Genomic DNA, 27,003 nt, shown 5'->3' on the forward strand with positions numbered 1-27,003 from the left:
TCAGTAAGGAGACATTTATTCCATTACTTCTGTTGTCAAATTTTTGGTACAAAGTTTATTTTCAGAAGTTCCCACATGGTCTTTTCTTCTACCAGCGCCTTTTAGGACTTTTCTAATCTCTGATTTATTTTCTTTATCTGTTGAAGCAAAAGCAGTAATTGCTACAGAAAGCAATAATGGCAATATTACAAATATTTTACAGCAGCATCCATTCTTCTCTTTGCCTCAAAAAAATAACAAAAATAAATCCAAAGACAAGATCTATACTGCCACGAAGGCTTAGGTTTGTGACATCCAGAAGTATGCTGCGTTGCCGTAAATGAGTTGTACAAGTCCAGCACAACTTTCCAAGTTTGTGCAGAGCCTGATAAATAAGACACAGAAATATCAGTTACGTTATACTGTTTCTAAGAACTTTTACTCTGTAAAATGTTTGGTCACTCAAAGCTATAAGCTTAATCACATATCAAAGAACACAGGCAATAAAGCCCATCTTACTAGAACATATAATATTAGGCCAAACAAAATATAAGAGGACAAAAATCTAGTGGTCACTGAAGCCTCTTCAAAAAGGTCTAAAAGAGAATGTTTTCGTGTATCAGAATAAAAATGTACTGTATTAAAATTTGATTTTTATTTTTACAAGCTGTCTTTTTCATGAGTCTTCTATTTACAGTGCAGAACTTCTGCCAACTGCAGTAGTTTAACTTTGGCACAACACTAAGCTCCAGTCCTTCAAGTCCTGTGTGTGTCCAAAAATTTTCTTGGTTTCACAAAAGATTAGGCCCATTCACAGTTAACCAGTTATCTTGAACTTTTTCAAGAATTGCTTCCCCTTCACCACACTGGGCAGCTACAAAGGAAAGACACTGTAAGCTATTGCATCATTCAAAAGAAACTCTTCATTCTAAACAGTGACAGTATTGTTGCTTCCTTTAACATCACAAACACCAGACAGATCACACAGACAGCTACATACTGGATACCTTCTAAAAACCTTGCTGGTCGTTAGTGAATCATCTTCTTCATACTCCAAATACATAACAATGCATTAATTTAATTTCACATGTCAAACAGGACATTTAAATATATTGCAATATATTATAGAAAATTGCAAAGCGCCATCATTTCTGTAAACGAGACTGACACCTGTTAACTCTCCTGTGCACACGAAGAGCAGTACCTAGTGCCATTTTTTTCTACACAATATAAAGCCTTCCCAGGTAGGGCAACTCATTTTAGTGCATTTCTGTACAGACTGTAAGCATATGTGCAGATAGCCAACTATGCAAAACTGGAAACACTTGTAAGCTGGAACTGGAGGTGGGGGAACATTTTGAAACCGTAACGGAGCTCTTGCGGTTGATCGCTTTGTATCACAGACGAATCTTCTGTCACTCTAGCAGATTCTGGAGGGAAAGTTTTTGACAGGTATCTAGTACTGAGTAAGCATAAGGAAATACTTTCATCAACTGGGACACAAATATCACGTGTCTTAACGCATTCTAAGTTATGCGCGGTCCAATGTTCTTACAGTAACCTTGTCTCTAAAATCATTTTTATGCCATAGTACTATAACCAAGGATCAGTTAATTTATCCACCACTGCAGTGCTACCTGCTCTAGAATAAAAGAAAAAAAAACAACAAAACAACCAAAAACAATCAAACAAAAATCCAAAAGGCCTCACTTCCCAACAAGCCTTGTTGGAAGCAGAGGTAAGTACCATTGCTAACCACTGCACCAGGATCAGTGCTGCAACCCTGCCAGTACACTCCAGGCGAAGATCCATCTCGCCCAGTTTCAGATGTCTGTAGCATCAGTGCCTGCCTGCAAGCTGTAAGTCAGTCCATGGAATTTAGGGTGCAGTTTGTCTGACCAGCTCCAGACGTGTGGGATACACACACTCGCATTCAATAGGTATATGGACTAGGCATGGTGTCCTCCTCAAGTGTAGACATCAACATGCAACAAGACAAATCCCACCTTAATTAATGAAAAGTGCTATGGGATCCTCAGTTACCTCTCCAGATTTTACAACACTGTAAGTCAGTTTTACAATGAATATCCATCAAAAAAGTGCAGATGCTCTTCACTGTAGGAGAAAACTCCCCAAGAACTCCAACCTTCAACTTCAAAATACTAGTTGTAACCCACCCGTGCTTCAAAACCTCCCTTTTCAGAAGTGGGAAACCAATACAGACATTTGAGCTATTGTGTATAAGCAACTACTGAGGGCATTTTTTACTTTGTTACAACTTTCATTTTAAAATACTTTCCTGCAGAATTTTAACGCATCACCAAACATCAAGTAACTTGACTCAGGAAGTTTATGTCATGCTACTTGGTAAATCTGCTTATCCTGGGACATCACAAGCTTGATGGAGAACACGGGTGTAACCCAGCACTGTTCAGCGCAGGGAACCAAGCCCTCACTCAGCCCTTCCCATCTCTAACTTGCACAATCATCCCAGGCATTATGAATACCTCTCAACAGTTTTAGTGCTGATTACTGATACTACCTTTTCATTACTACTGAGTGTAGGAAAAAAAATATTTTCTGAGAAAAAATAAATTAAATAGCTATATTTCATTGCACTCTATTTTTGTGTATTTGGGTTAGGGGAGGGATATTCAATATTGCAGAAGCTTAAGGATTATCTTCTCTCCTTGGGAGATATGAATATAGACGGGTACGGACCTCGGGTGGACGCAAATTGATATTGTCATATTTACAGAAGCAAACACTGATATCCAGCCTGAATACACAGTACTCCTTTAAGTGCAAAAGGGAAAGTGCTCCCCACCTCAAACTACAGCTTGGTTACTCAGCAGCCAGTGACTAGTTGTCAAGAGTTACTGCTGTGCTCTCATTTCAGAGGAAAACAGGAGGAAGAGAGCGTCTGCATCTTTGGGCTTTCTGGCCTACGGGGACTGCATAAGGCTATGAATCACTTTGTATGGGCTCCAGAAATATTTTCTGTGCCTGCCTTAAGAGCTCCTTGGTGAGCAGGAAATAAAAAAGGCTTTTGCCCAAAGCCAGCAAATCATGCATTAGAAAAATTATTTTGTGTCGTGTGCCGACATTGCAAGATTTTCCTTCCCAAGAATCAAAGTTATACTCAGACACCACATTGCATATAATGTGTTGAAAAAACAGTTTTTAAAGTGGTAGTGGACAAGGTTAAGAACTGGGAATGGCCTCATTTACTACAGTGTATTAGAGATAACCTACTCAATTCTAATCAAGAGAGATTAGGTATCTTTCCTCTGTGTTCAAAACAAAGCAGAGATATCCATGTGCTGAAAATGCTGGTAATGTTTTACCTGTTCTGTCAGAATAGCAAGAGTAAAGCCTATTTTGCTTAACAACTTCCAGGTAAGTGAATTCTGCAGGGCAAGCAGCCCTCAGGCTTCTGTATTTTCCTTTTTTATATTCCCACTTCCTACAAGCCAGCACTCTGTTAGTTCATCCAGACCTCTGGGGAGGAATAGGTCTGACTTTTACAACACACTAACCTTGGGGTCATTGAGAGGCTGATACTGGGAAGACAGCACTGTTTTAAGATGGAATTGTGCTCTGTCTTGGTACTCAAAAGCAAGAGCAAAACATGCCATGAAGCCACACAATACTGTGACGGTGGATGCCTCACCTGGTTGTGACACCATTTGCTTTCTTTTAGCCCTTCTCTTTCTTCAGTCTGGCATGGGATTATCTTTCTCTCTTTAGTGCAATTTCAGAGACAGCAGTAACTAGCATCATCAGATTAGGTACTCTCAGCAGAAACAGCAGATAAAGAGACAAGCTCTGCCTTGGCTCTAAAGGAACTGGTGCTCACAAGTGAATTCTGAAACAGTGCTCTCAACAGTGACTGAAAACAAACCAGCTACTGGAAGTTAATATCTGAACAAGATCAAAGACTTTCTTCTTCTCATGGTCAATGACCACCAGTGACCACCACTGGTGCATAACAAGCTCGAATCTAAGGGGCGAGGCTCCACAGAAATACAGTAAACTATCCAGGCCTATCCACACAGTTCTCTGAGTAGGGAAACATGCAAAACCTCACGTGCACACTCACCCAGCAGACGTTCTTGCCCCTTCCCTCCCTACTGTCAGTGCAGCTGAGTCTAAAACACCCTGCAGGTGTGTGTAAGCTACAAGAGGGAGTCAGGCTGCAGAGGCACACTTCTAATGATCAGTGATTCTCAGACCATCACAAATTAAGACACTTCCACGTGTGCTCAAGTTCAGGAAGTTTCCTGTACATAACTGGTACCATGAGGAGGTGCCCTATTCACCCGCCAGTTGATTTCCATTTCTCTCAGGTGCCTATGTAGTGTGCCTTAAGCACCCTGGTAAGGAGCACAGCAACGAAAGGCTGGTTGAGATGAACCTGGATTAATCCACTGCTACTAGAATCCTTGAGTTCCCACCAGGCACAACCACAACTCACAGATGAGCATGCTGACAGCTCTTTCCAACACTTTTCCTGTCAGTCTTGATGCTGGAGGCCTACAGGAGGAGTTTCTCTCTGTCCTAGCTAAAGATGAAACCAACCTGATGATAAATGGATGCTGTATGTTCAAACAGAAGCAACAGATTCTGAGTAATAATGAATGCATACAACTGCTCTCTTCAGACTGAACCCACTGAGATTTTTCTCATCCTTGGCATAACTGACAGGCTTCCAGTGTGCATGCTGGCCAAAGGAAAGGTGGCTACTCCATATCTCTCATTAATCACCCGACAGTCCACACTTTAAATTTTATATTCTGCAGTGAGACAACACTCCTCAAGGGGCTGTTAAAAACTGTCACAGCCATTGGAATCCACGGAACTGTAATATTTACAGCAATTGAAAATCTGGCCTAGTCTACATCAGCCTTCTCTGACCATTTTACTGAAAGAAGATGTCCAATCCAACTATATTTAGTCTAATAAACAATGTATTTCCTCTTCCTGTGTTTTTCAGACCAGATGTGCTGAGGCCTACCATTGTGGCCGAGTGTGATTTAACAGAACACTGCCAAAATGGAAAATTTCCCAGTTTAATCATATAATTAACTTGGACTTTTATTTCTTCCCCATCTTTTAAAAAAAGTTGGATTTAATGCTAACCTAAATGCAGTCTCTGCTAGCAACAAAAGGAGATGTTTATTTGGACAGGTTGCCTGGATGGGGTTTTGTGTGTTTGGGGTTTTGTTTTGTTTTGTTTTTTAATATAAGCATTGGGTCAAGCTTTGGGATTAACACAACTCCAGATTTCACTTGCTAGAGGCATATTCCCAAGGATTTTAAGAATTTGCTTTAATATTTTTTTGAAACTTAAAAATAGCATCTCTATCCCTATTAGCTTCATCCCACTCAGCAAGCACTGATTTTGACCCTGTATTCCCAGTGGAGCTTGAAGCTAACATGAGCCTTTTTTAAACCTGCTGGCATCTACAACAGCATAATCTATAACATTACAAGTCAAACAAGAATGCCTCTCAAGCACACAAGAGAAGTCAGTGCTGAAAAGGCCAGATCCTGATCTTTCTTACACCACATCACATCCAGAATCATAAGCACTCCAATGGAATATGCTGACAACACAGTTTTGCTTCTCTCCTGACCCTAAATTAAACTGAGAGATTTCTGGCTAGTCCCCTCTGGCACCACAGGCCACTTTGTGCCACATCAATTTAAATCTTGGAAGACAGGAAATAGTTTCATCATCAAATTCACGTCACAGACTGAAAGCTACTGCCTTTTTCTTTCCAGAATTCTCAAATGGTCCTAAGAGCTCCCCCTGTTAAATGGCTTTCACACAGAACATTCTTATGCAACTCGGGCAGCCTGTTCCATCTGGGAGCAGAAGGGCAGCTGCAAATGTCCAGAGAGGAAGGTGAATTAACAGAGCTTTTTTTTGGCCAGATGTCATTCCCTGTTTTGCATTGACCTGGGCTTCACACACAATCAGATATGAAAAACAGATATAACATAGACATCTCCTCTGCTCCACAGAATCTTGACTAAAAGAACTTTCTTGGTCTTTTGACAGCTACCACAGTAAGGAAGAAAGACTAATTCCAAATTAGGTCCCTGGGAAAAACAGCAATACTGGGACACACTTCCTCTATACTAATCTGTTTCTCACTGGTCATCCGAGCAGAAGCCTACAGAGAAGATGCTAACAGATGTGGAAATGGAGATTGCCAGCATCCTTTCCATTAGTGCCAACATATGCTGCCAATGCTGGTGACAGCAGCACCAACTCATGATCATCTTTTGACACCTAAATATAAAGCAATTTATCCCTAAAAAAATGCAGATTGACATTAGCTACAATACAAACTACTCTTCCTTGGAGTACCAGTTCTCTAGGATGCCAGACACCTGCCTAAGTTAACTTACAACTGTGTTTTTAAGTTGTTAATTAAAACTTAGTGTGCTGAGTTCAATGTTTTGAGACTAGCTTTTTTTCTTTCCTTTTTTTTTCCCCCTCCTGTTTTCAAGACACTGATTCAAGATGTAGATGTTCTGTATCTAATTAAACTACTTCTGGAGTTCAGCTCAGGTAGATCAAATGACCTCTAAAAATAGGTGCATTCACCCAGCAGCTCTAAGAATAGTGGTGAGCTCAATTAGTTAGGATGAATTAAGGTTAAACTTTTGGACAAATCATTCTACTGGGCTATCACTGAAGAATCATTAAACATCAGCATGTTTATAATTTCTAAGCATCTAAAAGCCACATAACTTCATTTTTTTGAGAGTTAAACCATGTCATTGCCAAAACTTACTTGGAAATCTTTCTTACTAGTACTCAAAGATGCTTTTTGTCTCTGTATCTGTATGTTCTTACAAAACCCTAAGCAACTCTGAACAAGTTCTAGGCAGTTTCTACCTCACATTTATCTTAAAATTCAGTGTAAGATTTCAAGAAATCAGTCATTTTAGCTAGAAATATACAAACTTTTCTTACCATTTCCAACCAAGGAAAGAACGCACAGGCTAAAAACAAGTGTTACTACTGACTGCATCAAGTTTGTCAGGCATTTAGATTGATGTAGGATACGCTGATTAAATGTAAAGAAAAGCATCTTCTATCACTAGATTCATTCAGTTAGCTCAGAATCATCAACAAGGAACATTTCAGCACAAGTTCTGTAAACCCGAAACACTCTAAAGATATGCAAAAGGTGCCGATATCACATCCTTTTCTTAAACCAAGCAATCCTCACCCCTAGGCTCACTGATTCTTTCATCACACTTTTCCCCTTCTCTTTTGAGCTCTTTCCTTAAGAAACAAACCCAGGCCTGGAAACCTTTCGGGTGAAGTGACATTTGCAAAAAAATATCTTAGGTTTTTCTACTTTCCTCCTTGATGATCAGGCAATGTTCTCCCACATCAACAAAAAATAGGTCTCTGGTTTTTTTTGGAATTAAACAACATAAGGCAATTAAATACTGAGAAGCCATCATGTGAACTGATGAACATGAACCTTCCCATCAGTAACGTGGAAGAGGAGGAGCTGAACTGGATCTGATTTATAACCCCATGTCCTAGGCTGGGCCTGAGGATGACCATCACTTACAACAAGGAAGCAAATAATTGTTGCCTGCACAGGGAGCATCTTGCCCATGTTCTTTTAGGTAGCAGGAAGATGCTAAGCAGGTGCTTGCTAAACTGAAGGCCATGAAAAAAATCATTTGGCTCTTCATTGCAACATCAAACCTAATTCATAGGTTTCTGGCTGCCAAATCTCAAGTTACATGTCAATCTGATTTTGAAAGTTTACGCTTAACATGTCTGGGAGGTTCCCAAGTATCACTATCATCCGTTTCTTCCTCATCTTCCTGTTCTTCCAGCATTTCATCTTCCTCCTCATTCTCATCAAACAGCTCTATTCCAAGTTCTAATCTTCTTTGCCTTTCTGCAAACCACTCCCTGACCTGCTCATATCCCATGTGAGATTTGGCTACCAGTTCATCAAGGTCTTGCTCATTAAGGAATTTGTGCTTCATATAATAGTCCTTCAGGATTGCTGTTCCAGTTTTGAATTTTATGACAGACATACCTCTGTCCCAGCAATTTAACCTCTTGCTTCCCCGAGGCCTCCCCCGAGGCCTCCCTCTCCCCCTCCCTTTTGGTCTTCCTCTCCCTCTCTTTCTTGCAAAGCTCTGGCCATTCAGACTGTTTGCACCAGCACTCTGGTAATAATAATACCATTTCAATCCACCATTTTTCCAGGCATAGCGAGTATCTCCAAACCAGCTCACAATTTCTGATCTTGGGAGCCCAGTTTCTTCTGCCAGCTTGTTGTATTCTTGGGGAGATGGCCACTGAGTACGGACAAAAGAACTTTTAAGCATGTGCAACTGCTCTGGTGATTTTTTGCCTACTTTGCTTGAAGTGGAACACCCTGATTTTGCTCCTGTTGCTCCATCTCCCACAGATGTTTCTCCAGCCTCTTCTTTTGAGCTTCCAGCATTGCTCTCACTCAAGTCAGCTCCCTCTTCCTTCAAGACATCTGACTTCCTTCTTTCTGTAAACCAGGCATCAATCTCTCTCCTGGTCAGTTTTGTTTGGGCTCTTAATCTATTCATCTCTTCCTCGGTAAGGATAGGGTTGTTAAGAAAACTTGTTTGGAGAACTTGCAGCTGTTCAGCTGTCTTCTCTTTGAATTTCTGTGGGGTGAAATCAGGAAAAGGGCCCCACAGTGATTTGCTCTGTGGAGTGACTCCCGTTGGGGATTCATTCATTTCATCGCTTGAGTCAATAACAATGGTGGCACATGAATCACTGTTGAGATGAATCCCATGATTATTCTTTGAGTTTCTCTGATTGTAGCGTGTATCACTGAACCACTTCTTGATCTCTCCTTTAGTCAGGCCTGTTATTTTCATAAGTCTAACAATTTCTGAATCTTGAGGAAACTGATTTTTAAGGTAGCTGACTTTCAATTCTGCCAGCTGTTCTTTAGTTTTTTTTGCTCGGATGCCAAAGGAATCGGGATTCATCAGTGTGGATTCATTTTTGATAGGCTGAGGGGCTGGAACAGCAGCTACTTGCTTGGTTTCTGCAACAGGCTGAGCGGTGTGAACCTGACTCTTCTGCAACTGTGTTTGGTTTGGGACTCCTGCTACAGTCAAAGCTATCGGGGCTGTTACTGGTAATGTATTTGCACCTGCAACTTGAGTAAGAACAAGTCCTGGCTGACCAACTATTTGGCATGTCTGTAAAATTGAAGGTAAACCATTGCTAGCAGCAGAAATGTGTGCTGGAATAACAGTAATAGTCTGTGGCACAGTATGCACCGTGCCATTAAATTGTTTCCTCCTTGCTTCCTCCACTTCCTCCGGTGTCCAGCTCACACCATGTTTCAGACGCTGCGCAGAAAACCAGATTTTAATCTGCTCCTCTGTGTACTTAGCTTGAGTGGAAAGCACAGTGATTTCCGACATAGTTGGATACGGAAATTTGTTGTAGGTGTTAAGCAGAAGAGGATTGTTATCCAAAGCAGTATTATAGGCTGGAATGCTGTTTACAGGTATTAGGACTTTTGGAATCAGGTTTGAGTTCTGTGGAGCTGCAACAGCTGTTATAACTTGTGCTACCCCAGGCTGAAGCATTGGTGCTGGAGTCACTACCGCACCAGCCACATCTGCTGCACTGCAAACAACCGAATGGCTCGCTTTTGACTCCGAGACCAGTGGTGGCGGGTTTTCTATTACTTCTTCAGAGTTTGGCTCATTATCAGTTCCCTTTTCTTCACCAGGAATGTCATCAATTACATTGTGGAAAACAGCAATACGTTTAGTTTCAGTTTTGTTTTTCATCATTTTCATTATAGGAGTTTTGCTAATTGAGATCCCCGACGAGGGGGGCTCAGAAGAGTCGGCCTGTTCAGCATTTTCTTCTTTAACAAAACTCCCATCAAAAGTGAGATCGTTTACTGTTTGTTCAAAGATTGTCTGATTATTACGTTTCACCATAGTCAATTTAAAATTTTCCTCTCCAGGGTGGTACTTCAAATTGTGTTCTGAGAGAGCATCATATCTTTTGGTAAGAAAATTGCATTCTACGCAAAGGTAGGATGAATTTAACACTACGTTGGGATGTTCTGAGTCCACATGGAAAGTAAACATATTGAGATCTGGAGTTTGAAAAGTACAGTATTTACACTCATAACCACCTTCTACTTTATTTGTGTTTTTCTGATTGTCTGAATCCACATACTCATGAACATCCTCATCACTTGTTACACTCTCTGCTGTAGGGTTCTCTGCTGGCGTGAGTACAGGTGGTCCTTCCTCCAAGTCTGATACCATTTCTAGATCCGGATCCTGCTCGTTGGCTAAGACCATGCATGGTGTTGTTGATTTTCTTTTACTTGCCATGCCTGTTATGTGAAAATGATACTGACTGGTCAGATACAGACTTAGCTTCAAGCTCTTCTTGATTAATAATAATGGCTTTCGGTACTTCAAGTTAGCTCTTGTAAAGTCTCAACATTTATCCCATTAGCAGCTTTTTCTTTTGTAGTGCAATCAGATTAAAAACAGATAGTTGAGGATGAAATGTTGAGACACACTGTTTTAAAGTCCACATCCACCACCTGTAGCAAAGAAGAGACAGTGGAATTAGTTCAATTTAAAGAGTAACTTCTATTCTGCTACATATTTTGCCTTAAGGTCTTTGGGGGTCAATCTGCCACTGTTCATCCCCTGAAACCAGCAGACCCATTCCAAGAAAAAGTTACTCAAAGCTAAGTTAAGAAAGGCAAAATCCAATCCATTCATTACAGGCTGAAGTGTGTTTGTGTCAAGGCACTGAAAGGCATAAAACACAGGATGGTGTAAAAGAGGTAACTTTCTGTTCCCCTCTCTTCAGAAGCCTTATTCTTGGCACAATGCTGAGGTCAGTTGTCCCACATAACTTCTGCAGTCTTGCCTTTGGATTGCTTCGCTTAAGCTATGACAACTTCTCTCAACCTCTCTGTGAGCTCAAGTCTTTTCTATCACAAATTCAGGCCCCATATGACTTCTCTGCTACTGACTCTTATTCTTTCATGGCACAGGTTGCGAAGGTTCCTGGAAAAAGGCAGCTTTGGAGTGTTTTTCTATTGCATTATATGTGTGAGCACAAGCTGGTGCAAAGTCTTTCTCCCAAGTCTGAAATCGAGCAAAACAATGTCTTTTTAAGGCACTCTGACAAACAAAAGAGGACTGTCTTTTCTTCCTAGTTCTCCAAATGTAATTCACCAATTGAAGACCAATTCCAAACTGATAAAAGTTGATTGCTAGCACATGGCAATTAACTAAAAGCTGTTTTCATGCCTCTGTGCATTAACAGGGACATGATTGATTCTGTGAACTGTACGGGAGAGAAGCAGAAGCCAAACAAAATGATGTATTTTTTTGTTTACAATTCCTTATCCATTTCTAAGAAATACTAAGAACCATCAAACAAATAATAGAATAAATACCATCTTAAATAGCACAGACTGGAGAGAATTTTATCCCCCAGGGACCACCACTAGTCTGTTGGAAATTGCGCAAAAACTTCTGCAGAGAGTTATAAACTGCAATAGTTTTCTTCTTCAAACAAAATCAGACATTGATTTTTCACAGCAGAAGCCCCAGAGGTACAGGATTTTTAGACAATGGAATATCATCTACTTCCCAAAGTGGAGACATGCTCAAGTTCATGGGGAATACTCAGTAGCTGTTTCAGAAGGTTTATAAAGGAAAGAGCATTTAACAGGTTAAAAACAGAAGGCTTTGTTCATGACAAAGTCTTAGAGGAAAAAGAATACTGTTAAAGGAAGAAAGGCAGTTACAGGAGATGGGAAAGGGATAAGAATTGCTATTTCTCACTATATAAGGCAGTTCTTTCTATTTTATCATGGGAGGGTAGACGCTGTGGAAAGAAAGATAAATAATTATTAGCATCACATTTCTTCGTTAGGCAAAAGACAGAAGTGTTCATCTGTAGCTGCCACCCAGTGCTGCTCTGTAAGCTCTGTTTTTGAAACTGTGTGCCTGACCTCACTTTTTCATAAATATCCTCCCCAAATGTTTTTAACAGTCACCCTCTGCACTACTTCTGTGCTTACATCCAATGTGCACAGCCTGACATGATAGGCTTTTTTATGCCAAGGATACAGTTACACAGCATAAAGGACACTGACAATACTCAATAAATCGTGGATGATCATCATTCTGGGATGACAATCATTTAATAGTACTTAAGTTGAAAGATACCCTTCTTCCACAAGTTAATGCTGGCAGTCTGTAAAACTGCACAGAAGTGTAAGAGGTATTTATTTTAATATATATATCCAAAGTATGTATTGAAGGCCGTCTCATTAATCTTTGCAGTGAGAGAAAGCATGAAGCAAAGCTAAATGGATCCATTTGTCTCCATGTGCTGAGGGGCAAGAGATAGAGCATTATTAACGGCACTGCTTCTCTGTAGGGCAAGAGGGCTCTTGACAAAAGAAAGACAACTGCCAAGACTCAACGTTGAGCAATGCTCTTGGGGGAGAGCTGGGTGGTATTACCTAATCTTTCTGCGATCTTGAGTAAAATTTCAAACATGCCAGAAACGCCCATTTTCAAAAGCTACTTAACAGCTAGTTTGCTGTCTGAAGTTGCAGTTTGAAAAGTGCCTGTGATAATTCTACAGCACTTCATGCCCAGTTCAGCAGGTAGTATCTATACAGAGGGCACCCTGAGTGAGTGCAAGCACTCGCTGAGGTTTCCGTTCCAGTATGACACGGAGCACAAGTGAAAGCAACTAACATGCAGTGTTGAAGCAGCCTGCAGATAAAGCTGGATATAATAAATAATAAGGGAAGCCTGTCCAGCAAATCAGTAAGTGTTTTTCTTCAGCCCCTCACTTACCAAATGGCATTCATAGTCCCTGTAAGCCTACAGGCCCACATGCAACTGCATCACTTGCAGCCTTTTAGCTAAATCTCTGTATCACATCTGTTACTGAGGTTCGGTTTCACTCACCGTGCACCGGAAAATTATCTCATCCCTTCACTGTCTACCAACAGAGCAACATGTCTCTGATGCAAGTAGGCCTCAGAAAAAGGGAGCTGCACCTATGCTCTTCTGACTACACTACCTAAGATTACAAGAAAAAAGATACTGTGATTTCAAAATCCTATTTAATCAGGACAGTGAAGAGATACAACAACATTCACTAAAATAGCAGTAAAGCAAGAGGCTTACAAACCCTCCCAGCCTTCCTTCTCTCACAGACTTTACAGATACCTCCATTTCGTTCTCCTTGGTGCTAAAGGGATTATTCCATCTGCAGAGCCCTGCTTGACCTATTCTCTCAATTTACCAGGGGATTATGAAATCTCACACTCCAGCAGTTTATCAAACCAATTTTGCATCACCCTTGTACTTCAGCTCCTCGACAACACTTCCACTGTAGTGCTCACAAGAATGCCATGTGAGACCTTTCTGTGTATCTTGACTTCAGATGAATCCACACTGTTCTGACAAAGAAAGGTTTTGACAAATCCACCTTTTTAAAAACCTTGTTACAATTGTATAGTTTCTTACAGTCTGATTTTTAGTAAACTCTTCCTGTATCATCCTGAGAAGAAAGATCCTATTAACTGATCGATGATTCCTTTCATGTTCTCCTCCTCTGCTCATGCCTCTCCCTTTTCAAGACAAGGTACTATGTTTGCCTGTGTAAAGTTCTCTGAGATCTACTCCTCAGCCTCCATGAATTCCTGAAGATCATCAGTATGTAGTTCAGAGATTGCTTTGGCTTCTCCCTTATGTACTTTACATCAAATACCTGACTTAACATTGATTAAGACTTTCTAGTTTTATCTGGACTGTATTTTTATCCCTCATTGTTAACACTGAATCTGTACATTGTGCAATTAATGTTTGTAATTAAATACTTCAGGTGTTTGCTTTATGTCAAAAGCAGCATTTTTCAATAAAAGAATCTGGATAAAAAACTACTTTCACTTCATTGCACTCTTAATCTCTCCAGACATTAATCAATTCAATCCTCTTCCATATTTTTACCACAGATTTTCATACAATTGACATTCCTAGCAAAACCAATCCATGGAACACACACTGTAAAGGAAGACACAAAAAGGGCAGGTGCATTCTTTTTGAAGGTCCGAGTTCTTATATTTATCTTTGAGCAGGGAACTGCTCAGACAGTGCTTCCTTAGAAACAGACATAAACAGTTAATCCCAATTCATTAACAACTATATGATGACTTATTCTCCAGAGTGGAATTCAACATTCAAAGTTGTTTCTGTAACAGATCTGGATAACAATTATATAAATATTTTCTAAAAGCAGGCAGAAACCTTCTGCCCCTTTGATTATAGCTTCAGAAGGAAAAGATGAAGCGTTCACAGCAGAAGACATATTCAGAAGAATCTGTTCCTAGCATACATTTTTTACCCATCTCTTCCTTGCCTCCAAGGAGGAAGGTCAGGAGTAGCTGATGGAGCAAGAAAAAGAAATGAGATTACAGAATGCATTCACTGTGTGTTCAGGTTGTATGCCTTATGAAAAGGGATTTCTCCCTGTTTGCTGCATGACACTTCCACTGTGCAGAAAAAGCATGCCAACAAGACATCCATACCCAAACAATGTGATTTTAAGAATATGCACAGTTTCTCAGGAGAAGATGAAGCAATGGAAATGGCTTCTAACTTCTAAAATCACCCAGTTTACAAGTTGCCTACAATGTCTCTCAGCACAGAAAACATTGCCTTGTCTTTTCCTTATAGCATCACATTAATCCATAACATGTAATTGATGATCCTTCATTTAGCCTCCTCCTAACTATTTGAATTTGTTCAGTGTAGATGTATTCATGTCAGAAACCTATCTGCACAGAGCTCATTGTAGGCTAACCTGCTCTCATCTGTGCTACCTCTCAGCAAGAAGGGCAAAGGGCTTTGCTTTACAGTGCCATTTTCTTTAGTTGTTCATTATTGCCAAAATTCAGGGGGCATTATGCTTATGGCTCCAAAATAAAGCCAAATCTCTATCTAAACCTTGCAATATTCACATTTGACTCTGGTTTAAAACGAGATCTGGTTTTAATTCAACACAAGAGCAAAACTTGTCAAACTGATTTCAGCAGGACTTCACATGTGCTACAAAGATAAGGGCATTCTTTGGGTCCCTGCTGCATTACGACTTGAAATGAGTGAGGCAGTACCAAATGTTACTGGACTGCGTGCCTACACACATCTTCAGGGTACGCCAAAGCCAGACCCATGCTGGAGCACTAGGATGCCAATAAAGCCCAGCAGAGGCTGAAGGGAGCCTGCCATGGGACTTTGTTTCTAGACTTTCTCAGTTACTTCCTATCCTCACCGGTTTTAATGGGTAACAAGCAGGTTCCATCAAAGTAAACTTCAGAATTTCAGGTCACGACTGACTACTAAACAGCCCGGTTTACCAGTCTCTATTACAAAATATCCTACAGTGAGCACAGCAACTTGTGTCATTGCTTTTGACACAAAAAGTCCTAACTGTTTTTTATGTCTGATCCCATAGAAGCTCCTGATCAAATGTGACAAGTACTTAATGATCACAGGTGCACTGATCAAGAAGTACCTGTAAGACGTATGGCACAGAGGTCTGCTCTTCAACAACACACACATGTATTGTCTATGTGATCTGGTCACCTTGGCAGCTAAACCTCAGAAAGACAGGTTGTTTGTCTTATTGTTTTTCTTTGTATTTTTCTGACCTCTAAAGTGCTCAATTCAAATTGTGAGCACTCAGGACTTTAAACATCAAACACCTCTGCATGATTACTCTTGAAAGCAAGCATCAGACTTAGGTATGCCATAAAATGGCAATAGAGTTGAGAATACTTGTTCTGCATAGTTACAGCTCTGTTTTCTTTTGCCTGCTGTGCTGTTACACAGAACAAGGAAAGGAGGAAGAAATAAATTATTGACAAGAAAAAATTTAAAATGTCTTTTGGGTTGAATAAACATGTAATTCAACCCCCAGAATGTTTCATACTGACTTAAAAACCCCAGAAGAACAGTAAAAAAATACTCATTTTTGAGATCATATATTAAAAAAGTTTTGCTTTGAAGCATCAAAATAAAAGGTTTTATTTTCCTGGGATTTCCTTCTTTAAAATGAAACAATCTGCAACAGACAAGATTTCACAAAATGTTCCTTTTTACTTCAATCTACTTATTTTTCCCCCAGATGAAAAATTAATGGAGACTTCTCATTTCCCCAAGCCTTACTCTAGTGCTGGAAGCACAAGACCTTCCTTCCACTTCCTGGAGTCCATGTCCCCGGAATACCTTTCAGCTTCTTCAGGGACCAGAGCAGCAGTTCTACAGATGGTCTCCTTAGCCAGATAGCCCGACTCATTCCCTAATCATTCCTCATGCTGTACAGGAACCCCTGCTCTTCTGAAGGTGACACAACTCAGCACAGATTGTCTCCTCTTCTCCCCCTCCTCCACTGCAGCTAACCGTACATACCCTTGTCACATTGGGAAACCAGATTTCAGCTTGGCTGCTATCTGCTTTCATTAATATTTGCCTTTTACCATAGCAAAATGATATCTTCTCAACAACAGTTAAATGTATTAGGAGTGCTCCACCCGTATACAAGTCAGACTACGTCTCAAGGCTTGCCAGTTCCCAATGCCTTTGTACCTCCTGCTAGGCCAGTGGCATTTGCAGGAGCACAACATGCAGCAGCAGTTTAAGGACTACGTTGATGCATGCCAATACAAAAACCTAGGCAGATCGAGGAGTAGAATCCATTTAATACAGGGGTTTAAAGCAGCCTCAAAGTGTGCTTGACAGGCACAAAAGCATGATCAAGAGCAGGTAACAAAACATCCTGCAAATTCTGCCTTGGATACAAAAAGGTAGTGATGCATAATGACTCACAATTCTTCCCTTTTTTTTTTTTTAACAGTGGAATGCATTTCTGAGACCTCAGGGCTAGATCCTTGCCAAATTTCAAGTTCCTATGTCAAATCCCTGCGGCACAGAGCTGTTCAGAAAAACAAAACATAATACAGCTTTTATTTTGCAATTGCTTCTTCTCTTTTCCTTGCCTCCCTCCTCACTGTTAATTTTGCTCAAGTCAGCTGAACGTGTCCCCAAAACTCAACAGAGAACAAAAGCATCCTCCAAATAGAAACAATGTGTGAGAAATTCTCATTTCAGTGATCATAAGAAACTAAAAACAAGGGCTTGCAATGGGCTCACCGGGCGACACTAATACGCACTGCTCGCTACATGCTCCACATATACACACAGACTTGCATACACAATACAGACCCATAATTTAAGTAATTTGTAAAGGACCTCAAAACACTTGAAATAAATGTACAGTTCAGTATTTGTATGAGCCACTGGTTTATGAACAAAGAAAAAGCCAAAGGCTTTTTTTTTTTCCTTTTCCTTGAAAAGGAAATAAAAAAGAAAAACAAAAATTACAGTTCTGATACATGGACCTAGGTTAGCATGTGTCAAGGTGAAGAGCTGAAGGCACATTATCAAGGCTGCAACTACTCTTTTGGACCCTCCTCTAACACTTATGCCAACATGACCTTCTCCTTACATATGTCTCTTCAGAACCTCTTCTGAATGCCCCAGACTCACCTGCTTCACACCCTAAGTCCTCCTTAAAGCCTCCTCCAGGCTCTTAGGTCTGCTACCACTTTGTGAGAAGGTCAAGGATGCAGAGTGCATAAAAAGTCCTTTATTTTCTTTGCCACGTGATTTGCTTCCCTAGTTAGGAAGCAAAAAAAATGTGACTTTGGAGCGGATACTTTAGAGTTGTAGCTCCAGAATGCTGCCAGTGTCATATAACAGCTTTACAATGTAAGCTGAATCACGAAGTTAAGGACAGAAAAAAACAATCTTAGCAGACATGGACAGGATATGTCATTGCAGGAACAATAAATATAATTAGTAGCTATAAAAAAGGTATCGTAATTGTCTCATAAACCCATAGGTCATAAAAAAAACCCCACAGCCATGCCTGAATAAATGCATTATTTGATATTCTACACATTTACAAGACATTAATAATGCAGACATGTTATGCTGTTTAGGGTAATTTTTAATTCTTTTTTAATTTTCAACCAAATGTAGTTTGACATAAATTTGGAGTAACAGGAACTAATCATTATCTGAAACCCAAGATATTAATAATTCAGTATTTTCTAAGAAAATTACAAAAATTAAAAATTAATACTCTGAGTGTATGTTGAGAAGGACTGATAAAATAAACACTCACCAATGTAATTTATCCCTTTACAAAACAAAATGTTGCCAACTACCACAACATCAAACAATGAGAATCATTCACAAATTCATGAAAATTATCAAAAGCATAAATGCAAATCAAGATCAGAATAAATAATTTATATCAGTCTTCTCTATAAGCAGTTTAAACTGTGATTAAATAATCTATTTTAAACCATTTTGATATCTATATATTAGGATTGCTTTTGAATTAATGCATTACTTAAATGATGCTCATGAGGGTAAAGCCATTTGGTAAGGAGAGACAAGATGAACATGTTTAGTGTTATTATTAAATCATCCAAATTAGAAGAGGTCCAGATACAATTGGGGCGTGGTACTCAGAGGATGTTTATGAATGTCCAAGTTTAGCATAAGAGAATAGGCAAGCCTTGAAACCCCATGGGAATAAGATGCATCTGTTGTTGTAGGCAGCCCCAGCAAAATGTTACTGGTTCATTAGCCTGGGGCAAGCTTTTTTTTTTCCCCTTCCCCTTTTTCTGACAGCCAAGTACAATATTAGCTTGCCTTTTTTTTTCTCCATCGTCAAACTGAGGCTGGGTGAGAATATTTTGTGTCTAGACTAATAAATGTTTGTAAGGATTTTGCAAGACTAGTTTATGGGAACAAAACCCACTTTTTGTTTTCTGCTGGAAAAAGCAGCATTAAAAGCAAATGAGCACCATCATGTATTTGTTTTAAATTGCATATTACAGCACTCCTATTTTGTGTGCAATCAATACATAATTTGGAAGAAAAATGCTTTTAAAATTCAAAGCTATCCCTGAGTAGCTAAGGTTCTCTTGGAAACTGAAGGAGGAGTCTGAAATTATTGTTCTTTTGTTTGCATCCCCCAGTGGGAAAGGCAGCACACAACTAGGAACCACTGTGCTTTGAGGCAGCATGAATCATTAAAAACAGAGATCAACAGCCTTCCCCCCCTGCTTTTAAACATTAGATATTAAAACTGAATCTAGGACAAAGGTAAACTAAACAGACTCCTTCCTTCCCAAGCAGTTATTGGGTTAAATAAAGTATCAAAGGGACTATATAAATGTTGTAACTTCCTCTAATAAAATAAAAGGGTACTTATATTTTGCAAAACATGGCCTGTCTAGATCCTAATTACAAGCATCAACTTAATCAGTGGAAATTACTGGGATATGCAGGGGCCAAAACCTACATTTTCTATTTAATATTTGTTTTGGAGGGTGGAGTATCTCAAGATGAAATGGCTGACTGAGGTTTTTATTGCATTGCTTTGGGTGGAAATGACTGAATCTTTCCACAGAAGGTAGCGCAGAGAAGCTGCTCTGGTGCAAAGCAATCTTCACTCCCAACCCTCCAACAGGCTCACACCCTCAGCCTACCTCTCCTGGGAGTCTGCTCTCTGCAGCATCCAGAGTTAAACTGCCTGCTAAGGAAGAGGGCTCTTCAGTAATTCACAGGTAGTTAACTTCAGGAGGACTGTACCCAGAAACAGAATATTCACTCATATAAAGCAGCATGTAGCCAGAAATTCTGTCCTTCAAACTACCTCAGGCAGCAAGTAAGAATGTATGAGAGTAATGTATGAGTATGGTGTTTGTACTATAATCATCCATACAAATATTAATCTACTGGAAATATCTCAAAGCAAAGAATTTTGAAGTTCAATTTCAGTGTACCCAGTAACATATACCTTCTCCCTCTCTGAACATTATATACAATGATTAATATATATATATATATATAATTCTAAGGATGTGCACATGAGACTACTTCTTTGCTATGTGTGGAAAGAGCAGAAGTACTTTACTTCAGTATTACTCTCTTTTCTCACCTCTCCCCTCCATTCCCCAAAAGAAAAATGACTGATATTAACAAGGCCTCATTTTTCCCCTAGAGGAACCTAGGAAATTAGAGAATTAAAAAAGTGCTACTTGTCAAGAATCATATTTAAAATTAATGCTTGTGGACTGTAAGATAAACCACACAAAGTTGTGATCATTTCACAAACAAAAAACAGCAGTAATAAAAAGGGCTCCTTCTATTTATTTCTTCTAATGAAATTTAAAAAAATAGTTATCGGCTCACAAACTGCTCCAACAGATTTGAGTATAACATATTAAGAAGTCAATTTGGAAAACACTTCAAAAGTAAAGGTCTGTGGGTCTGCATTGTGTTTTAACAGATAACCTGCAATGCCAGCAGAGTCCTGTACAGGCACTAATTCCAACAGTGAGAAGTTTGGAGAACAGAGAGCCTCAAGTATTCAGCACTGCAAACAAGGCTGGATATTGTGCAGTGTTGAATGCTCTGAGAATTCCACTGAAGCCACACGTGTTTCATCTTGCAGGGAACCCTCCTGAGAAACAGAAACCCCCAAGTCTTCATACTTGCTCCACCTAGCTCACTTAGTAACTCCTGCCTTTGATTTGCATTGCACCCTTAGCTCCAGCTGATGCTGAAGGCAGATGGCCTATGTATCAAAGGTGGTACTTTCCTACTTTGATCATATTCTACAGATTAAGTAGGAATTTAGGCTTTTTGAAGAAGAACACAGCTGTAACTAAGGTTTAACTACAGTCTTCTACAGCCTAGATAATACCATTTGTTTTGCCATGACTTCTTTCCCATTGTGTCCCCTCTTTTTAGGGCATACTACATTCTCAGACCTTGTTTTGAACTGATTATCCAAAAAGAGCCTTTTGCCAACGTATACGAGTTTTAAAATCAACAGCACTTCAACACAGGAAGTATATCCTTCCATTGTAACACAGGGAGGAAGGCAATCCCTTTAGTACCCTGTTTTATTTTAGCTAATAAACACCAGCTTTGAGGAAAGCCAAGTTTAGACATCTCTACCAAGACTGCCTTGGATTATTCAGACATGACCTTTCATCCATGAAGTTCTTAGCACCTTTGTGAAGTCAGATGATGTTAAAGTAATTACACTCCTAATCTATAAAACAAAGTTTTGACCCTTAAAATCAATATTAAATAACTGCCTAATTTACAGTATTCATTGCAAGCTAACAGCTATCTCCTATTCAATACATACAATTATACAAATGTTTAGATTGGAAAAGACCTTTAACGTCATGAAGTCCAACCACTAACCTAACACAACCAAGTCCACCACTGAACTATGTCACTAAACATCACATCTATGTACCTTTTAAATACCTCCAAGGTTGGTAACTCCATCACTTCCTGGGCAGCCTGTTCCAAAGTTTGACAACCCTTTCTGCAAAGCAAATTTTCCAGATATCCAATCTAAACTTTCCAAGTGCGACTTGGGGCTATTTCCCCTCATGCTGTCACTTGCTACTTGGGAGGAGGGACTGACCTCCACCTCACTACAACCTCCTTTTAGGTATTCACAGAGAGCAGTAAAGTTTCCCTTCAGCCTCCTTTTCCAGACTAAACAGCCTAAATTTGCTCATCTGTACAGAAGACCTGTACTGTAGAAACATTCACCAGCTTTGTTGTCCTTCTTTGAACATGCTTCAGCACCAAAATGTCTTTCTTGTAGTCAGGAGCCCAAAACTGAACACTCGGTACTCAAGGTGCTGCCTCAACAGTGCAGAGTACAGGAGGACAATCCCCTCCCTAGCCACACTACTGATACAAGCCAGGAAGCTGTCTGCTACCTAAGCACACGTATGCACCATTCAGTGTGCTGAACATGTGGAACTTCTACTATAACCATTGCGATGCTCAAAAGCTCATTTCTGTTTTCCCGTCTGGTGGGGTGAATTTGGTGCTCACAGAACAATGCTGGCTTTGCCAGTAAGGGCTGGCATTATGCATGCCCCATTACACACTTCTGTCTGCCCACTGTTTAAACTGAACTGCCAGCCTTCAAGTCTTGCTTGAGCAACAATTTCAAATCATGGGTCCCCTGGCAGCATGTTATATTCCTAGTAAGACCAATGGATGAGGAATGTGAGCAGCAAACTGCAGAATGCCACCAAGGAAGGCCAAGTTGCATGAAGTGAACCTAAAAGATCAAGCTCACTTTGTTAAAAGGCAATTTGAAGTTGGTTCTTCGTAAGTAGAATATACTGAGTTCCTTTAGACCTGTTAGATACCATCAGAGGTCATGTTACTAAAGGACATTTGCAACATTCTTTGCTATCTGAGACATCATTTAAGGAGTGCAAAGAGTAGCATATTCAAAGGTCTTTACCATTTTTCCTAAATATTCTCCCATTTAGATGCATCCATTCCTCTTTCAGTCATCAGCACTCTCCCTAGTTTTTGTGCTTTAGCATGATGCTGTGCTCTACATTCCAGTTCTTGCCACTCTAGACTGTACTTCTTCTTTCACTGCATGCTACTGAACTTAAACATTTAGCATGATCTCAAAACTTTTAAGGATAAGAGATCAGTACACATCTTCCCACAAGAGACAACACAGAGTTTTGCTTAGTTGGGGCTGATTTCTGAATCTGATTGAAAAGGATCCACTGATAGTAGAGATGCTGTTTTATGAAATATGTTACAGGTCACCGAACTCTGAAGGATATGCAAAAGACTTGAGTGGACCTTTTGAAGTTCCTTCCAGTTCCTTGACAGAAAGACAACAGAACTGGAAATGAACCATCGATTAAAGTGATGCAAGGCACAGAACTATGAAATGCCATCTGGCTGGTACAGGATAAGGAAATGTGTCATTTTTGGTGGCTTCCACCTCCACAAAAAAAGAAACAACTGTTTATGTAGCAAAGTGGTTTGAATATTTGGGTTCAGAACTACACTCCAAAAAAATTGAAAAGTGATAAAAGGACAAAATATTAATTGGAATTAAGACAATAAATTTGAATTAATAATACTTATAATTCTGAAAACATAAGTAATCACATCACTTTGGCAGCCTGAAGAAGCTGCTTTAATGCCTAATTGGACATTATTAGAAACTTGAGTAACAACATCAGCAAACCATACTGCTATAAGATGTATATTCCATACAGGTGAGGCCACTGACACAGTGGGGAGGCACAGGAGTGGAATGCTATGATCAATATTGCTGCCTATTTAGGAAATAGCAAACAAACAACAGAAAAAAGGGAAACAGCACTGTATTGAAAATTGTATCACTTGTGTAAACAAGTCACTGACAACTCAGAGATGAACTATCTTGGGCATTTATGGATCAATGACCCTGCATCTAAAGTGCAAGGGAGAGGGAATATATTGACCATTAATACACAGAAAAGAACATCACGTCCGTGCACTCAGCTGAAAAAGTTAAAGAACCCTCCCCCATGCCATGACCCCCAGAACTGTTATCAACCAGAATTTTAATTTAATAGAGACTGAAAAGGTAATTCTGTAAATTTTGAAACTGGTTCAAGCCTTCTAAAAATTAGAAAAGATAAAAATACTTCATTTGACACTGGAATTCTTGACTAGACCCCAGCTTGACAGGTAAAGACAAACTCACTGCCAAAATAAGATTAGCCATATCTTAGCTACAAGTGATTATGCCTCGATTATATTGATTATACGCAAACAGAATGAAACAACTGCACACAGTTTATATGCACTTGGTGCTTCTAAAGTTCCAGTTTCATAAAGCTGGAAAAAATCCTGAACTCAGACTTGGAGAAAGAATCTGACTTCAGACATTTTTTAAAGAAGGCACTTCTTAAGTCACATCCTAACAAAAGGGTTATCAGTCATAACTAGATGAGAAAGTAAACAAAAATGTATCCTTTCTCTCAGACTACATGTAAACAAAAGGGGAAGAAAGGCAAGGAATAGCAATAAGCTTAAGAGAAATACTAGAGACTGCTCAGTGAAGCAAGAAACCAGAAGCAGTCTTTTCAGTACATGAGGAACAAAAGGAATCCTAACAATAGTACAAAGTCCATTATTTGGTAGAAATTCTTCAGTATTGAGAAATCTACAAACTGCAGAACTGTTCCATACCAAAGCTCTAGAGTCTCCAATAATTTATTAGTATTCAGTGACAAATATCCAAATAATAACCAACAGTGATAAATGGCATCAATTAATGCCAGACACTGGACCCGGCTAAAGCACGCACAGGTCATCAAGGGTGTTGCAAGAGAGGAAATAATGCAGAAGAGAGGAATAAGAAACAACAAGAGGAGCAAAGTGTATCTCATGAAGAAAAAGCTGTTTCACAAAGACAAATCTAGGGACTATCATAGTGTACACACACATTACCCAAATGTGATAGCAGAGTTTTCTTCAGTCTAGCAAAGTCATGAACCACTAGCCTAAAGTTAAAAGCCAATCAGTCAGTTCTCAAATGGCATCTATTTCTCGTCGGCTCAAGGGGAATTTATGTAAGAACACAATTGAAATAGGCTGCCCTGCTGGCACTATCTAAAGACAGTACTAAAACGGTTTTCTAAGTGATGCGTGCTTGCTCAGAGGCTGTAACACAGGCCAGTCCTTTAGTCTGCATCACACAGGTTGTTTTAAACATGGTTTCTTTAAGCACTCATATACTTTCATTTCTGGTGGGAAATCTAAGCAAAACCAAGCAAAACCCAGACTGGTAGTCAAAACCAACAGCACAGACTTTAAAATTCCTCTCTCACTCTTATTTTTAATGGAATATCTGTTCTCATAACAAAATGGACTTATTTATATGGACTTTGACACGTCCAATATGCTCTCTGCACATCTCTAGTTTAAAAACAAACAGCACCTAGCCCAGCTTGCAGATCAAGAGACATCCCAGCCTTCACTATTTTACATGACATTTTGTGCAAAGTAAACTTCTCCAGCCTTCTGCTGACTACTCAACCTGCTGGAAAGTCCAAGCTGCCCAGAAATAAAGCACAAGTACCTACCAGAGAATGTTCGTTAACGCAGATACTCCGAGCCCATTCAGAGATCCAGAACTGCCTCCATTACATCGTTTACTGAAGTCGGTGTTGATCTCCAGTGCCGCACATCCTGATCTAGGGGAGAGCCGAGTGTCAGAACACACCCTAAACCCCAGACACCCCCAGAAGAGTAAACCAGACATCTTCCCCAACTTTGCCTGCACATACACCGTATTCCTCCACGCTCGCCCCCGCTCTGCAACGCCACGGGATGCGAGACAACTCTGGAGCCAGAACTTCATGGCTCGTTGGCTGTCGTCAGTCTGTCAGTCTGTCCGTCGGCCCGGACGCCAGCGCGGGTGCGCGCAGTCCGGTGACACTGGGCGGGAACTCGCCAGCTCCTCTGGACGCACTGGGAATGAACTTCTCCACTCTCCTCATCGATTGACGAGACAAGACGAATTCTCCTCCACCCTGTTGCGAGCAAAGCCACGCACTGGCTCCCGGCTTCACAGCTGGCACGGGGCGGAGGAGGGAGGAACGGGGAGAGAGGAGATCGTCCTTGGACTCGACGGGGTTTAACCCCACTGCGGGCTGGGCCAGGGGGACAAGCAACAATCTGCTTCGAAGTTACGCCCCGGCTCTCCCCCCGCCCTGGCTCCCCTGGGCAGCCTGGAACTCACCGCCCCCGGCAGGCGATGCAACTCGGGCCGCGGGGACAGAGTCGGCCGTTCGTCCACAGCCGCCAGACAATGGGGAGGCGGGCGGGGCACGGACGGCCCACCGCGCCCACCCCGCGGGCGGCAGTGGGGCGGCCACCTCTGCCGGGTCCGGCTCAGTCCGCCCGCCCCCGTCAGCCAGGAGCCGCCTCAGCCCCGGGCAGGCGCGGGGCGGCGGGTGCGCTGGCGTTGCCCCGTCCCCACCGAGAGCAGCGAGCGAGCTCCCCCGGGGGAAGCGGGGGCTTGTGGGCGGAACGAACGCCTCTGAGGAGGGCGAGGAGGGTCGCCCTCCCGGCGCCAAAAGACCCCTCTCCGCCTGCGCCAGAAGTAACGGGAGACGCGAGCCCCTACCTGACGGCGCCGCTCCGCCTCGCCCCCTCAGCCCGTGCCGCCCGCCTGCCTGCCCGCCTGCCGCCTTCGCTCACGGCCGCGCCGCCATCTTGCGTTTCACAAACTACTGCACTTCTTTTGGGGCGGGGGGGCGGCGGGTGAGCCGGGAACTCCCAACGTCGCCAGCCGCCCGGTCCCTTGCCTCGCCGCCGCCCGTAGCGCCCACTCGCATCCTCCCGGCGCCTCGCTACCCCGGAGCGGGTGCGCGGGGAGGCCGGGCAGCGGCGGCCGGTGCCTCAGCCTCCCTGGTAGGGAGCGGGGGCGGAGCCGCTCCGCCGCCGCCCCGCCCGTCAGACGGTGGACACAAGCCGGAGGGCGGCCCGGCCCGACCCCACTGAGGCAGCGGCTAGCAGAAAGGGGTTCCCCGGCGCCGCAGTCTTGGGTCCGCCGACGTCTGCTCGTCCGTCCGCCGGACAAGGTGCTGGCGCGCTGAGGCTGCAGTAGAGAGAAACGGGGGTGTCAGGCCAGGAGTTCCCGGGTGACAGCGGCGCCCTCGGCCCGCTCCTCCACTGACAAACTTCAGCTCCGCGATAGAGGCTCCCGTGACTCGTCCGGATAGATTTTAAGGATAGCGTCGCTTCGTGAAAGCTCTGTCTCCGACACCAGCCCCGAGATCTCGCCAGCCCCCCCCCGAACTGTTGCTGAGGAAGGACAGTGCCGCGGGGTCAAGAACCCCGATGCAGGAGCGAAGGAAGGTAGAAGGAACGGCTCTGGAAAAACGCATCCTCCCACCCCTTTTTGTGCATTTACTTACACCACTTGGAGACAGGGAATCTCTTCCTTTAGCACACGCTTGGACA

General features: G+C 41.6%; 1 protein-coding gene across 3 annotated transcripts; it reads right to left on the reverse strand.

The window, feature by feature from the left end:
* ZHX1 (zinc fingers and homeoboxes 1) lies at nt 1–26,254 on the reverse strand. Of its 3 annotated transcripts, none has more exons than XM_064154231.1 (3): nt 26,165–26,254; nt 25,119–25,229; nt 1–10,607 (listed from the first exon to the last, which is right to left on the reverse strand). In XM_064154231.1, exon 3 carries the CDS (start codon nt 10,387–10,389, stop codon nt 7,765–7,767), a length of 2,625 nt encoding a protein of 874 aa, XP_064010301.1. In that variant the 5' UTR covers nt 10,390–10,607; nt 25,119–25,229; nt 26,165–26,254; the 3' UTR covers nt 1–7,764. The 3 variants fall into 3 exon arrangements, with proteins under 3 accessions (XP_064010301.1, XP_064010303.1, XP_064010302.1); XM_064154233.1 differs by lacking the exon at nt 26,165–26,254 and adding an exon at nt 25,778–26,004; XM_064154232.1 differs by lacking the exon at nt 26,165–26,254 and adding an exon at nt 25,323–25,760.
* Nucleotides 26,255–27,003: the final 749 nt, after the last annotated feature.

Source organism: Pogoniulus pusillus, chromosome 14 (assembly GCF_015220805.1).
Source record: "Pogoniulus pusillus isolate bPogPus1 chromosome 14, bPogPus1.pri, whole genome shotgun sequence".
In the NCBI taxonomy this organism is placed as follows: domain Eukaryota; kingdom Metazoa; phylum Chordata; class Aves; order Piciformes; family Lybiidae; genus Pogoniulus; species Pogoniulus pusillus.